This window comes from Cimex lectularius, unplaced genomic scaffold (assembly GCF_000648675.2).
Source record: "Cimex lectularius strain Harlan isolate CLEC.00 unplaced genomic scaffold, Clec_2.1 scaffold111, whole genome shotgun sequence".
Classification (NCBI taxonomy): Eukaryota; Metazoa; Arthropoda; class Insecta; order Hemiptera; family Cimicidae; genus Cimex; species Cimex lectularius.
In genome coordinates, this window is record NW_019392681.1 from 823,796 (window position 1) to 839,590 (window position 15,795).

A 15,795-nucleotide genomic window follows, 5' to 3' on the forward strand; every position below is an offset into this window, starting at 1 on the left:
TATTAATCACATTTCATGTTCCAACTGCCAGGTTTGCCTAAAAATGCAAAGATTTGCTCTTTATAACCACTCTTCAGTGGTGCTGAGAGCGATAGAGACAGGGGAGATGGATTGACAAGCATTTTCTATCCTTTGCCGCATTTCGTCAACTGAGGTTGCTGGGTTAAGATTCGCGTAGACATTATTTTTTTTAATGGCCCCACAGAAAATAGTCAAGTGAACTGGAAACAGAACAGACTGGGCCATGAGGTCTTATCCACCTATCCCGGAAGCGTCAATTCTAATAACGTCTCACCTGCAAAGAATTGTGTGCGGGGCATCTATCAAGCTGGGGAATCATTCTTTGTTTTTACTGCAGAGGAACATCATCTAGTAGTGTTGGCAAAACTCCCTAAACCAATAGAGGAACTGAGAATTCAAATGATTTTCGTAAAAATAAGGCCCAACTAATTTATTACTAAGAAGTCCCCAACATACGTTGATACTGTGAACCACTGATGATGACAAGAGTACGAAATTCTTTGATTTTCCTCTGCTCACGTTCGATAATTCCAGTTTAATATGCCATTAGAGGTAAGTATCTGGATTCATCAGTCCATAGGATGTATGGCAGAACTTTTTTTCAGCCTCCCGAATCAACATTTGTACAAGGAATGTTAGACGCCTGTCATAATCAGAGTCTCAAAATCCCCCGGATAAGATGAGATTGATTCGGCTTAAAATTGTAAATCCGGAGTACATCCCTAATTTTATTTTTTGAAATACCTGAAACCTTTCTAATATTTCGGAAAGGGAATTCGGATTTTCCTGAATTTACAGTAAAATATTTAGCTCCTCCTCGAAATTACTCTGCCGGTTTTTTTTGCCAAAACTTTATCGCTTATTGGCCAATTTAAAATCTGATTACACCATGTCTAACTATTTATAATTTTGTGTCATGTAGTATAGGGTCATATTCGAAATTTTGAAGTTGAACTAAAGTTTTAAAGAAAGAAAACTCTTTATTTATTCACTAATTTCGTGGTCCGCTTGACCAATTAATGTATTACAATTAATTAAGGTTTTTAGTTGAGATAAAAAAGTCAATGGCACGAGCGGGATTCGAACCCACGATCTTCGGCTTGATACGCCGCTGCTTTACCACTTGAGCTATCGTGACCTCGATCCACTCGGGCACCAACTTCCCATCTCAATCCAATCCGATTACACGACAACTAGTTGCTCTGCTGAAAAATGGCAAAAAGGAGAGAAAATTCAAAAGGTGCGGTTGAGATGCAAAGTTGGTGTCCGAGTGGATCGAGGACACGATAGCTTAGGTGGTAGAGCAGCGGCGTATCAAGCTGAAGATCGTGGGTTCGAATCCAGCTCGTGCCATTGACTTTTTTATCTCAACTAAAAACCTTAATTAATTGTAATCTTAATTTATTCGTCAACCTTTCGGCGAATATACTCCCTTCATCAGAACTTTCAAAAACTATTTCTCATGAATAACAGAGGGAGTAATGTATTATGGACGGTTGAACGTACCACTATTAATAGCAAAACACATAATTTTTTTTAGTTGAAACCAAATTTCGAGTATTGTAATTAGATTTTTTTACTTTTAGACCTTTAAATCATTAGAAATCGTTTCAAACTGCTAATGAAAAAGTTATATACGTCGAAAGGTTGTGAAGGATTTGTGTATTTTCTTTCTTTCAAATTTGCCTTATCCCTGACTTTTTGTTTATCAAATATATATCAAATTACAAATTCAAAGAAAACTAAAAAATTATGTGGTACCAAACTATACATACGAATAAACAGCAAGCTTTTAAAAATTAAATTAAATGTTCAAAATGTCCACCTTCTTCAAGAATACAAACCTAACATTTTATTTAAATTTTAGGCTAGAACTTTGGAAACTCCTAAAAACTTATCTTCTAAGTGATTTTGTATTTTGTTAGTTTAAGGTTACAGTAAAATAACAAAAAAAAATGTTTTTCTTATGATCTTTCTTGGTGACAAATTACTATAGGATTAACAAATTTTTGTGAGATTGTGAACTCAATAGAAAAAAAATATTGTTAAAGGTTAAGTAACATGAAAAGTGAAATATCTCATACAATTGATAATTAGACTTTAGATTGTAGGGACTTTTCTGACCAATTTTACATACAGGATAACCCTTGACATATTGACATATGTTCACGAGACAAACGACAAAATTAAAACAATTTTTTTAATCAATCCTTCATGATAGAAAAAATGTAACTTTCTGTTTCTTATTAACGAATTTTTTGTTATTTAAAAATTTTAGATTAGAAGATAATTGATCTTTTTCAATCCAGGGCACGTTTTTTCGGTAAAAAAATGCTATGAATGAGAGTTTTTTACACAATTCTCACCCTCTTTCCGACTTTTTACACAATTATTTCTTTCACAAGTCCGACGATTATAATCTGCCGTCAATTAACGTCACTTCTAAATTATATCGGATTCCTAAGATAATATTTCACGTTTGGAATATTTCCTAAAATAGAGGTGTATTGTCTAAAATATACATATTAATGTTTAACCTGCGCAATAACAATGTCATTAAGTAACATATTATCGTTTTTGAAGTTGTTTCTGCCAGTGTCATCCATATCTCACAAAAACATTCTAGCCGCCAAATATATACAATGTTTATGTAAATATATCCATGAAATCATTTCTTTAGTTTCAAGAATATTTATCTATGATATTACCATACGGAATTGACCTGTGGGGTCAACCAACTTCCAATCATCCGGACCCAAATCCTTCGAACCATTGCCCAAATTGCGTGATTCGAATCCAAGCTTACTATCCACACAGGCCCTCATTTCCTATTTATCCTCGAAAGAAAAAATAAAAGGCGATATAGAGAACTCCATAAAACCCTGGGTCCTCATCCGAGCCCCTTAGCCAAACATCTCTCATCCCGATCAATTCCCGACAAAGCTTGGTCTTGTGACTTGTGATCCGACTGAAATAATGGATTATATCTTCACACTTGTAAATAAAATTCAATAAAGTTAGCATTGTTGCTTGAATTGATCTAACGCTGTTGTAACGTAATAATAAAAATTGACATCTTTAATTTAAGGTACAATTACATAGTTGAAATTAAATCTTAATCTTTTACTTTAGCACAGATTAAAAGGTATCGCAAATAGTTTAATTATAAAATTATAATCAATCATTCTTTTCTTTTAGCGATTTTTTATATACATTTCCCTTTTTCAAAACAATAATCCAGACAACGCTAAAGAATTTTGTTTAAATTTATCATTGATATAGTTCACATTAAAACCGTTATTTAAAGTACTCTTATGTCAATTATATGATTTTATTGCAGTTTAAAACATTGTCTGCAATAACGGCGCTACAGACCAACAGTAACGCCACGTTTAAAAGTCGTGCTGGTTTAGGCTATTCTACTAGATGAACTAATGTTTGTCTTTAAAAAAACAAACTCGATCAATAATTTTAACAAAAATTAATTTCATATTTTTCTACTACTTGAAATTCCTTTTNGTCTGGTCACATTCACTCCCCCAGAGTACTCGATATTCCTCAGGGCGGGGTTTTTTCTAATAGATTCTTAAGAAAAGTATCTAAAAAATACAGTACCTCTATTGATGCATTTCGAGAAAGGTAAGTTCCAAAACTGCAACCTCGGGACAAAAGTAGATAAGTCATTTGTGTATTATTAATATGAATATGATGATGTTCTATAGAAAGTTTCGGAAAAAAGACTCTCCTCACAAGTTAAATGTTATTTGATGTATTATTATATTTTTTCTTTTGCTGCTTATTACTTTCTTATTTAATAAAACTTCAATGTAATGTTACTCTTATTTGTATGCCTTATTTGACGTTTGCTTTATTTACATATTATGTTGTATTAAACCAACTTACTCTGTATGACTTAGTTGGCTGTAATTATAATAGCAATTATAATAAATAAAAATAAATAATTTTTCTTCTAATATATCCAGAAGCTTCAAAAAATTTGATTAAATTTAACGATGATTAGTTCACATTAAAATAATTATTTAAACTACTACTATGTCAAATATATGTTTTTATTAATGTTTATAACTTTGCCTGCATTGACGGCTTTAAGACCAACACTTGCGCAACGCTTGGAAGTCGTGCGGGTTTAGTCTATACCATTACGTTAACTACTGTTTTCCTAAAACAAAACAATAAACTCCATCAATAATTTTAACAAATTAATTTTGTATTTTTCTCTCTTGTCCCTATCGTTGATTAACTTATTTTGCGGAGTTAATTTATCTAATAGATTTTGAAAAATATTTTCTAAAAAATATTGTATCTCTATTGATGCATTTCAAGATGGTTAAGCTCCAAAAATGCAACCTCGGGACAAAAGTAGATAAGTCATTTGTGTATTATTAATATTAATATTTGATCTCAACCAATACCTTACATAAAGAGTCATTATTGGAAAGTAGTTATTTGGTCCATTGGACCACAAAATCTAATGGAATTAGTATGATGATGGAAATATGAACAGCCCTGGTAGACAATGCATAAATGATTAAGTTGAAAACAAAACCATTTTTTAAGGGACCATGTCTTTATGGATATTAAGAATTGTATCGTTAAAATTTCGTTAGTTTTACTTGTCTATTTGTAAACTCGAATAGCTCACGTACTGTAATAGAAAAAAAGTGATTTACATATTCCCCAATAAATATTTTTATATGTGCGACAAAGCGGTTTTTCTTATATCAGCATTTGTTTTGTTAGTAAAACATGAATTATTGAAGTTATCTGTTCTGTGCAATTTAGTGGTTTTTACCACAACTTGACTCATCTAATTTTACCCGCATAACAACACGAAGGTATATGTAAATAACTGCATAAATTGTAGTACAATACAAACCGATGCGAGAGCAATTAATTGATGTCACAAACTAAGAATTATAAAAAATTTGAAAATGTGATAAGTACAAACATTTTACATAATATAATTGCACAAATGATAAACCTATTTAATAGGGCAGATTCATTAATTTTGATGAAATTTGAGCCCATCAATAGAATTACTTCAAAAATTAAATTTGTTCATTTTTATACAATTTTTCTCCGGGGGTCCAGTATTTTTAAGACTTAATATATCAGCTATTGTATTATTCTAACATTTAAACAGTTTAGGAAATATTCATACGATTCTATTTTGTTTATAAACTAGTGGACTGAGAAATATAATCACTCGATAATAGCTTTTGTCCAATTAATATTAATACATTGCTCCTGAGCTAAAAGATTGTCCATAACAAGAAAAATATGATCATATAGTGCATAGATTAATTTATTTTGTAAAAGTATAGTTATTTAATTATTAGTGTATACACCTTGGATTTTCCTTCTCCCTAAACGAAAAAAAATAGTATTTTCATTTTATATTGATATGTTTGGTATAAGTATCATGTTCGTTATAACATGTTTATTTTCTGCGTTGGAAAAGAGATGGCTATCGATGCTTTCCTGTTCACCTCAACCTGTATGTATAATGTAGGGTTGAAATACATGAAATCTCTGACTTCCGAAAACGGAAAAAATAATATATCCTTTATACAAAGAATAAATCGGATTTAGAATGTGACTAAGTGTTTGGACGATATCTAACCACTGATACGTACATGATCCGTTTTACACCGCGTTAAAAGCGCTAAGAACAAGGTGTCTTAAAATTACAGCTTTTGAAGGTTATTTAGTTCACGAGAGACCTTCTTAACGACTTTTTAACTTTTCAGATTAATTTTAGGTGTCTGAAAACTGTCGGTCTACAAGTTGCCAAGGTTGGACGCAAGTGCTTTCAAGGATGGGAATTCTCTTCGTTTAAGCAGTTCGTCACATTTGAAGTTGAAGGTCGCTACGTTGTTTACTATCGTTCGTATCTCCTGAAAAATAATTGGGAGATTTCTCCATTTGGTCCACAGCGGATGAACGTGTAATTTGGACGTAACAGATTATTTTTTTCTGTATTGTTTTATCGGCGACTCTCATGACTTTATAAAAAACACTCGATCAAAAACGTAACCCAGACCCAATACTGACAAATCGCGCCAAAAAGATCAAACCAACCAAAGCCACCAAAGCAAGAATAGGAAAACAAACATGATCGTTAACTTTATAAAAAATATTTTTCCAACAGTCGACCGATATCTCTTTCAGTAAAACCCCTTTCAACAAAATGCTGATAAATATTCTGTTCAGGTTTTGTAAACAAATTAACGAGCCGGAACGTGTAAAAAAATTCCTTCTGTCCTCTGTCAAGTTTAAAATGAAACTAAAACAAGCATAAACATCAGAATACGCAAATGGAAAACCTCACTAATAGAGTAATGATGGACATGATTTATGATTAAAAAATAAAGATAGACATTTTTAATATTAAAGGTGGGTTAACCTTTTTAGGAAAAAAGTAGTTTTTGAAGTTGTAAGTAAAAAGTTTAAAAGCAACTGGGGGTTCAAAAAACGCAGCTTACGCAAGGGTGCTTATTTTTGTCTTTACATTTCTTGTACTGCATCAATAAAATGACAAACACGTTTGATTTTAAACAGATTTTTTAAATTTTAATTCTTTTGTGTTCATCATAAATAATCTTCTTTGTTTTATAAACAATTTCTTTATATTTTTTATAGTTTTCGTGAAAAAACAAATCCTTTGCATTTTTAGTAATCTATTGTGTTAAATTTTGAAATCCGCTTATTTCAAATCGCAGTAGGTACGATCTATGTATATTTTTTCCCTGGGAAACAGTCTCATCCGAGAGTAACCCTCTCTTCTCCGAAGCGGTAAGACTTAGAGCGTGTAGCCTCTTCACTTCGTCGTATCGATCTGAATTGTGAAGGGCGGAGTCCCCTTCTAGCATCCCTCACGACTAGTATCGCCCTCTGGTATAGCCAGCCCCCTGGCCGGAATATGTGCAAACACGACCTCCCGTCCATCTAGCCCTCCCGGGCCCTTCCGACCCCTTTCGGGTGCAATCATTTAAAGGCCGTCCTCTTGAGAGGTCTTCGTACAAAAAAATAACCCACATGAAACAAAACTCGTATATAATAAAATCGACCTTTACTCTGAAAATTATTTTTCCACACTCACAACAACAAAAATGCAGTTGTTTTTGTTATTTACTGTGTATATAGCGGGTCATAGCTCTAAAAGCGTTACTTCTTCGACCTCGTCTAATATGGAGCTATTTTTTTCCATGCCCCTGATTTAATTTGAAAAACTTAGTTTAGTTTTTTAGGTAATGCTTTAATGAGAATTTTAAATTAGTTGAATTTTATAATTATTTTTTTACCATTACAGTTACCTGGTTGCGTTTATCCAGGAGTTTGAGATAAGCATTCCTAGAACAGCTTTGGGTTGATATTAAAAATTTTAAATCCTTCAGTGTTACTTGGCCGTTTGAGAATATGCATATCGGCAAATCTCCCAGTTTATGTATAAAAACAAGCAACACTTGGTGTATAAGGACACAATGTCTTGAAATTAAATGGGTCTAAGCTTAAACAATACATTTAAAATACACGCATACCCAGGGTGTCCTTTTTAGAAGGCATGGGTGAATTTCTCTTGAGCCAATGACGCTGGAATGGAATACTGAATGTAACGAATAGTTCTTTTGTAAAATTTATTTACTTCCATGAATTAAGATTTGCTCACATAATGCGAGTTGACAAATAATGACAGAATGGAAACAATAAAAGCAATTAATGCTTACTTTAGTGAAGAAGCAAATTATCGGAATTAAAAAGAAATTCGCTGTTTTCTAACTTTTGGCCATCACTTTGTCATTTTTCGACCAATGAAAAACGCAATATGCACCATTGTTTTCAGCGTAAAAACTCCTTTAAAATGATGTGCAGGATGTACAGGGTTAAATTATGTTCGTAGAATTAAGGCCCAATTAATTTATTTCCGAGAAATCCACACGAAACGTTGATACTGTGAACCATCTAATGATATGAAGAATACAAAATTCTCGGATTTTCCTCTCCCCTTGTTCGAAAATTTCAACGGTGTGTAGAGGTAGGAACTTGATCATCAGTCCATAGGATGGAAGAACTTCTTCATCCTCCCAAATCGACATTTGTGCAAGGGACGTTAAACGCCTATTGTAATCAGAATCCCGAAGTCCCTGGACAAGATGCGAGCGATACGGCTTAAAATTACAAGTCTCGTTTTATTTTTTGAAAAACCAAAATTCGGATTTTCGCGAACATACACTAAAATATTCATCTCCTCGTCGAAATTACTCTGCCCGTTTCTATTTGCAATAACTTTGTCATTTTTTGACCAATTTAAAATCCGATTGCACCATTGTTTTCACTATAAAAAATCCTTTAAAATTATGTGTCAGGATGTATAGGGTCTAAAAATATTTGAAATTTTGACGGTCAACTGGGCCTGAAGTACCGCGTATAATTTTTCTTTAAAAAGAAGGCTAAAAAATATTAAACATACCGGATACCTGAAAAGGACACCCTGTATACCTAATGTAATTCAGTGCTCTCAGAGTGCTCAATATTTTGTTGAGATAACTACTTTATTTACGCTAATAAATACATTCATACAAAACTTCTTTCACACAGTCTATGCGGTCAAAAATATTGTCCAGTAGCCAGCTAACTAAACTGTAACTTTATTACCACTACTAGTACTATAGTATAATATAATATAGTATATATTATAATTAGTTATTATAGTATTTTATATCACAACAAACCACCCTCCTATAATCGAAGCACTCAAGCTAATAAATATATTTACTCAAAAAGGTATAACCACGCGTGAAACAGACTTCAAATGCAACCATATGCATTTATTCATTTCAGGCATATAATTAAATTTCAATTCTAATTAAATAATCAATTCTAAATTTTAAAACTGATATAGCAATAGAAAGTTTAACAATTACTTGTGCACCGCTCAGAGGACGTCTCCGTAGCCTTTTTTAAGCGAGGAGATGTCACCCTGGTGTAGCCTATTCGCAATCGAATCGTTAATCTTCTTTCCTTTCTGTCCAATTTCCCCATGGCCCACGGGTTGGTTTTCTTAACGAGCTTAATGACCAGTCTGTTTAACAAAACCATTGAAAAAATTTTACAAATTGTTGTTGTTGGTCTGCCACTAGAATACAGTACTAAATAATTAAATTCACTAATTTCGTGGTCCGCTTGACCAATTAATATATTACAATTAATTAAGGTTTTTAGTTGAAATAAAAAAGTCAATTTTTGATGCCATGATTGAAAATGAAGTATACTTCACTAAAGCTCTCCGTGGCCATTTCATTTGTCGTCGAGAATCTAATCCGATTACACGACATTTGAAAAATGGCAAAAAGGAGGGAAAATTCAAAAGGTGCGGTTGAGATGGGAAGTTGGTGCTCGAGTGGATCGAGGTCACGATAGCTCAAGTGGTAGAACAGCGGCGTATCTAGCCGAAGGTCGTGGGTTCGAATCCCGCTCGTGCCATTGACTTTTTTATTTCAACTAAAAACCTTAATTAATTGTAAGTACTAAATAATCATGATTTCTTATTGTCTAAATCATGTTTGATGAATTAAGAGAGTTAAAATATATTTATTCAAATTTAACTTTTGGTTGAATATTTCTATGTATTAAAGACATATTAATTTTATTGATATTATTAAATTGATTAGCGTTATAAAATCACTGTTTCTAAGTATGTAGGGAATCATACAGTCGATTTATAAAGCGAAAATTTGTTGTGAGACAGGGAACGTTTCTCAAGAGTTCATCGTTTGTTAGGTTTTGTGGATCACCCCTCCGAAATATGTAAAACGTCGTCTACGTGTATATCGGCCAGATCGAACACTTTTGCAAACGTGCAAAATCCGATGGGAAGAAACGACATAACTGTGGAGAGGGAGACGAAGAATCCAAGATAATCGAATATTTGCGTTTTGAGGACAACAGGCTGACATAACATCAAAGCCGTTTGATAACGTCGAGGGTCAACAGGACTTGCTTTGTTCTATTGTAAGCTGATCCGCTTAACTCGGCCCGATTATTGAGGAACCTTTGAGTTTTAACTGTAAAAACACATAAAAATAGATATATTATACAAAACATGAAAATTCTTTTGATATTGATTTTTTATAAATAAAATAGTATCTAAGTTTAAAATTAAATATTTTACTTTTCTATTGAATTTCCTTATTCTTCGAATTATTCATCCTTAGAATTGATATTATCCCTTTTTTTATTTTGATTTCTTAAAAAATTCAATCAAGAAACCAACCATTTTTTTCATCGGCGTTTAATAATTCTATTTTCGATTTTTTCAGGACAATTCAGGAAACTGCACGGATGTCGGAACCTGCGGCCAGGACACGATCGTCGAAAGCAGCATCGACATACAGAGCGGTGATATCCTCCAGGTCTATCTGAATATCACTGATGATAAAGAGAACGGGACTAGCAGCGTACCCCCGGCGACGACCCCATCAGCCACGACGGTGTCACCAGCTCCGACTGTCGCACCCGTTCGAGTCTTCTCCGTCTCCAGGCCTGGTCCGACTACATGCGACACCTCGGATGGCGTACCACTCGACGTCGTGTACATGGCCATCGACGGCAGCAACCTGCTCACCTTCTACGAAAAAGACCTCACCGAGGGAATCAACATGCTTCTAAGTAATTACAATAAATCTAAATTTTTTGTTTTTTGAATACTCCGAGTTGATATTTACAACTTAAACAAAATATAAAATGCTTATATAAATGAACTGTAATTATATGATTGATACGATAGTCTGGATCATAATATTGTAACTCTAGTTAGTCAATTCTGTTTTTACTGTACTGAACCAGAAGGTCCAGGATTCACCGGCTATTCATTATGATTTATCCTTCGAAGTTATAAAACGTAATATTGATTATTTTATGAAAGGTTTAGGTTGGAGAAAACTGTTACGATCAATTATCGACCATTAACAAAAAACCTTTGTGTTTGAAAATTATGCGGCAAATTGACGACAATGATCAACCATCCTAAACTCCATGATCATAAAGACACGTCTTACTTTTGATATTTGACTATCGATGATAATCTGCGTTATATTATTATTGTTTCTTGTTGTGGTTCATTGTTCGGCCAATAATCTCCAGCTGGAGATAATATCGTGATATTGATATTTTTAGGTCGATGTTTGTTTGACAATGTGTAAAACGGTAACGTCGAGACATATTTATACAATATTGCTGAATGATGTTTGTCGATAATGTGAACCTAGCAGATATTATTTAGACATCAATGTTTTGCTAATCACTACTTGTGCTAGTTTGACCATAATATTGAAGATGTCAAATATTTATTATCGAGGCATAGATGTACGAAGTTTACCCAATGATGTGAAACCCCACATTGCATTGAAACATTGATATCTTACTTTTAATGTTTACTGTTTGACCATGAGCCTCTCTTCCTGATAACATCGAACTAAATGTTTTCTTTGTAATGTTGATGTTTGACCATTTGTGGCAGGCCCCCGATATTATCAACTTCCTTTTAGTATGTTTGACAATTAATCTGATCTTCCTGTTAACAGCGAACCATTGGTGTTTTCCTTTCAATGTTTGCTGTTTATTCATCGGTCGCAAATAGTTGATTGTATCGACACATTTATGGTTTACTTTTGATGTTTGTTACTTTATGTCAAGCTCTTGATAGTATCGAAACATCGATGTTTTACTTTTAATGTTTAATGTTTGACCTTGATCTGATTTTCCTGATAACATTAAACAATTAGTGTTTCCCTTTTGATGTACGATGTTCAACCCCACATAGTATTGAGACACTTATGATTTACTTTTAATGTTCGATTTTTTTGCTCTTGACAACAGCGAAAGAACCATTAAAGTTTTACTTGTGATTTCCAAAGTTTAAAAATTTGTGGAAAGCTTCTGACAATATCGAAACTACTTTACTTTACTTTTCATATTCAAAGTATGACCATTGACATGGTGCTCCTGGCAGTATTGAAACATTGGTATTTCACTTTTGATTAGCAGTGTTTAATCATCTGCGACAAACTCATGATATCATCGAGACATAGATGTTTTACGTTTAATATTCATTGTTTGTTCATTTATGTCAAGCTCTTGATAGTATCGAAACATCGATGTTTTACTTTTATTGTTTAATGTTTGACCTTGATCTGATTTTTCTGATAACTTCAAACCATTAGTGTTTCCCTTTTGATGTTTGACGTTCAACCCCACATAGTATTGAGACACTTATGATTTACTTTTAATGTTCGATTTTTGATGTTCCTGATATCATCGAAAGATAGGTGTTAACATAGATAGGTGTTAACATAGATAGGTGTTAACATAGAGTTTTACTTGTGATTTTCAGAGTTTAAAAATCTGAGGAAAGCTTCTGACAATATCGAAACTACTTTGTTTTACTTTTCATATTCAAAGTTTCACCAATGATGTGATGCTCCTGATAGCATCGAAACATTGGTATTTCACTTTTGATTAGCAGTCTTTAATCATCCGCGGCAAGCTGCTCATATCACCGAAACATTGGTATTTCACTTTTGATTAGCAGTGTTTAATCACCTGCGGCAAACTCCTGATATCATCGAGACATAGATGATTTTCGTTTAATATTCAATCTTTGATCATTGACGTGGTGCTCCTGACAGTATCGAGATACTCTCGTTTTAAATGAGACAATCGATGTTAGGCTGTAGGATCGTATCGAGACATAGATCTTTTGTGGTTGATGAATGTTTTTTGAACGCCGATAACCGGCTGCTCCATTCCATCTACCTCTCATTTTTTACTGTTGATGATCATATCTGATTATTAACTTCAAACTACCCAATGTTATGTAAACATCAACGGTTAACGTTCGATGTGCTTTTTTTTCCTTTTGATAAATTCTCAATGGTTTCAAGTCGCCGATGCGCATATGTCGTTTTTCGCATACCTATTTTTAAATACAAATCTAAATAATTTGCTTGTTATTAAATATAGCAATTATTTACTACCTAGGGATTTTATGAATTGGCCGGAAATTAAAAGCTTTGAGTCTTAATGTGGAAACACCTAACTAAAATATAAAAAATAGAACACACATTTCTCTGTGTAAAATGTCTACGTCAAAATGAAGTAATAAGTAAGCAAAGTAATAAGGTGGCTGTGACGTGAAATGAAATGATATATGAGTATCCAATCATGTTTAAAAGAACACCTCTTATTTGTTTTATCTAACAAAGTTATTTTACATTTATCTCTCATATTAAAAAATAAAGATTAACAACAAGCAAATCGATGATTTATGGGACAAATAAAAATCGTCTGAATCCTCAATCAGCGTTCTCTCCCCTCTTGTAAGACCCCCCTCGCAATTCAATTTTGCAGAGCCAGCTAAGAAAAGACTCATCTATTGAAAATTTCCCTTTCAAATAACTCGTCCCGAATTACAATATCAGATGCTCCGTAAACATCTCATTTTTAATACATCGTCTTTCTTGTTTGTGAAAAGAAATTGGAATAAGTTTTCTGAGAAAGAATCGGCTTGGCAACCAATATTTGATGACAAGGGAATAAATTGAATTAAACATCTCAATTTACTTAACCTCAAGATCGATAACTGTCTAAATTAGGATATATAAAGTCCGATATATAAATATTTATTCCATGGAAAATATTGTATGTTTGGATAAACCGTTTTTTCGAAGAAGAAAGAAAATTCATGCTGAGAAAGAAGTTTTTAATTCGAAAACTTGTCAGGACCCCAAATTGAGTTAATTAAGTTCAGGTACAGCACGGTGCAGGATTTGCATATAAGGGCTGCAATTAAAATCATCCTTTGACAAAACGCAAGGCTTTCATTACATTTCGAGGCCATTCCTGGGCAAAATTGCTTAGTCACTACGATTTTCCCCGATCGTCTATGTTAAAATGTTAGACGAGAATCCCTTCTCGGCCAGACAAGGGCTAGGCAAAATGGAGAATTCTCCGGAAGCCTTCATTATTGGGCATCCCTCCTAACCGTAGTCGCTGCCGACAAGGCTATAAGTGTACAGAAATCGTGAGCTTCCAATAACAAAGGCATTCCTCGAAATTCCGATAACCTTAAAAGGAATTCGACATGATTGGTGAAGGGAAGAGGGTGGAATTTTTAAACCGATACAGAAAATGAAATAGTTCAAAACAATATTAGAAATTTTACATTACTTTTAAGATCGTTAACTTATCAAATTTTGTACCTTTTAATATTATTTTGTAATTAAAAAAGTACTATTTAATTACAGATGAATACTCGATACTTCAACACTCTTTAAATTCATTAAAAAATTCATCGTTCATCGAACGTTCAAAAAATTGGCGCCCAGCTAAAAGAAACTTTAGGGAGTTGCCTAATTTTCTTCATATTTTCTTAAGGAAAAGGGAAAAAAACCGGCTCGAGGCCGGCGGATATCAACCTTCTCGGGTCTGTGATAGATGCCTCATAAATTCAGTACGCCGAAACTTTTCTCAGTTTAAAGCTTTGATATTGACGCACCGTGGTCGAATTTGTTATGAGACGTATTTTTCTCGTTATAAACTTTAGTGAAATAAAAGAAGAGAAAAAAAAAACATCAGGAAAACTCGGATAGATTCTTTTGTCCGCCGCATCTTTCCGGCCCTTATTAGCTTTATCCCCTGGTGAACATCAAGTTACTTCTAACAGGCTTTTAAAGTCCGTTTTGTAATCGGAATGCTTGTTTTTCTTATCATTTACCAAATATATTTTATCACGCATTTTCTCATATTATTTTTTATCGTGGTAGGCTGCAAAATAATCAATATTTTTACCTTTCGGGAGAGGGTGACTATTTCAACAGAAGGTTTTTGTAACGAATTATGGTTGTTTTCGTTATCAAAGCTCCTGAACAGATTGTTTGTGTCTGTGTTTAGTGATGTAAATCGGGGCGTCGGTGGCCGCAACGGTTTTGGCGTGGTGATGAAAGGTAAAGGTCCCGGGTTCGAATGCAGGGCCGCTGGATTCGAACCCGACATACTTACAATGTGCTTTTTTTCTAAAACACCGGCACCCTGAGAGTTTATTTAACCTTTGCTGTTGCGAATCCTTGAAAAAAAAGTAAAAACAGCCCTTGCTGTACAAATTAGTGCCATAGGCTAAACCCGCACGACTTCTGTGCGTTGAGAGAAAGGTTGGCCTTTGGCGCCGTAAAGGCAGACAATATAAATGTTAATTTAAAAAAATGTACAACAATTAACATAATAGCATTTTTAATATTTGTTTTCATGTCAACTAGTCAATTTTAAACAATAAAAATTTTATATTTATAAATTTGGACATTTACTAATTATTTCTATCAGGCTAATATTGAAACCATTATGAAGCCAGAAAAAGGAAACAAAACTTCGCATGTAGACTAAAAAAAAGTGATGGAATTAAACAAGGAATGTGTAATTCTCTAATTCCATGTAGGATGTGGAAAAATTATGTAATTGTACAATGCTACAAAATTTAAGATTAAAAAAATGAAATTTATACAATGCTAATAAATTGTAGATTTTTTTAGATTAAAAAAACTTATGAGTTTATACAATGCTAGAAAATTTTAGATTTAAAAAAATTAAATTTATACAATGTTAAAAAATTTTAGATTGTTTTAGCAATGTGGAAATTTTTTTAATCTAAAATGTTCTAGCATTGTATAAATTCATAATTTTTTTCCACATCCTACATGTATT

General features: G+C 33.2%; 1 protein-coding gene across 1 annotated transcript in view; it reads left to right on the forward strand.

Moving 5' to 3' along the window:
• Nucleotides 1–15,795, forward strand: part of LOC106668579 (delta and Notch-like epidermal growth factor-related receptor) — a 131,140-nt gene that overhangs the window by 91,901 nt on the left and 23,444 nt on the right. Inside the window, exon 3 of the mRNA XM_024225637.1 lies at nucleotides 10,362–10,710. Coding sequence (XP_024081405.1) covers nucleotides 10,362–10,710 — 349 coding nt within the window. The remainder of the gene's footprint in view (nucleotides 1–10,361; nucleotides 10,711–15,795) is intronic.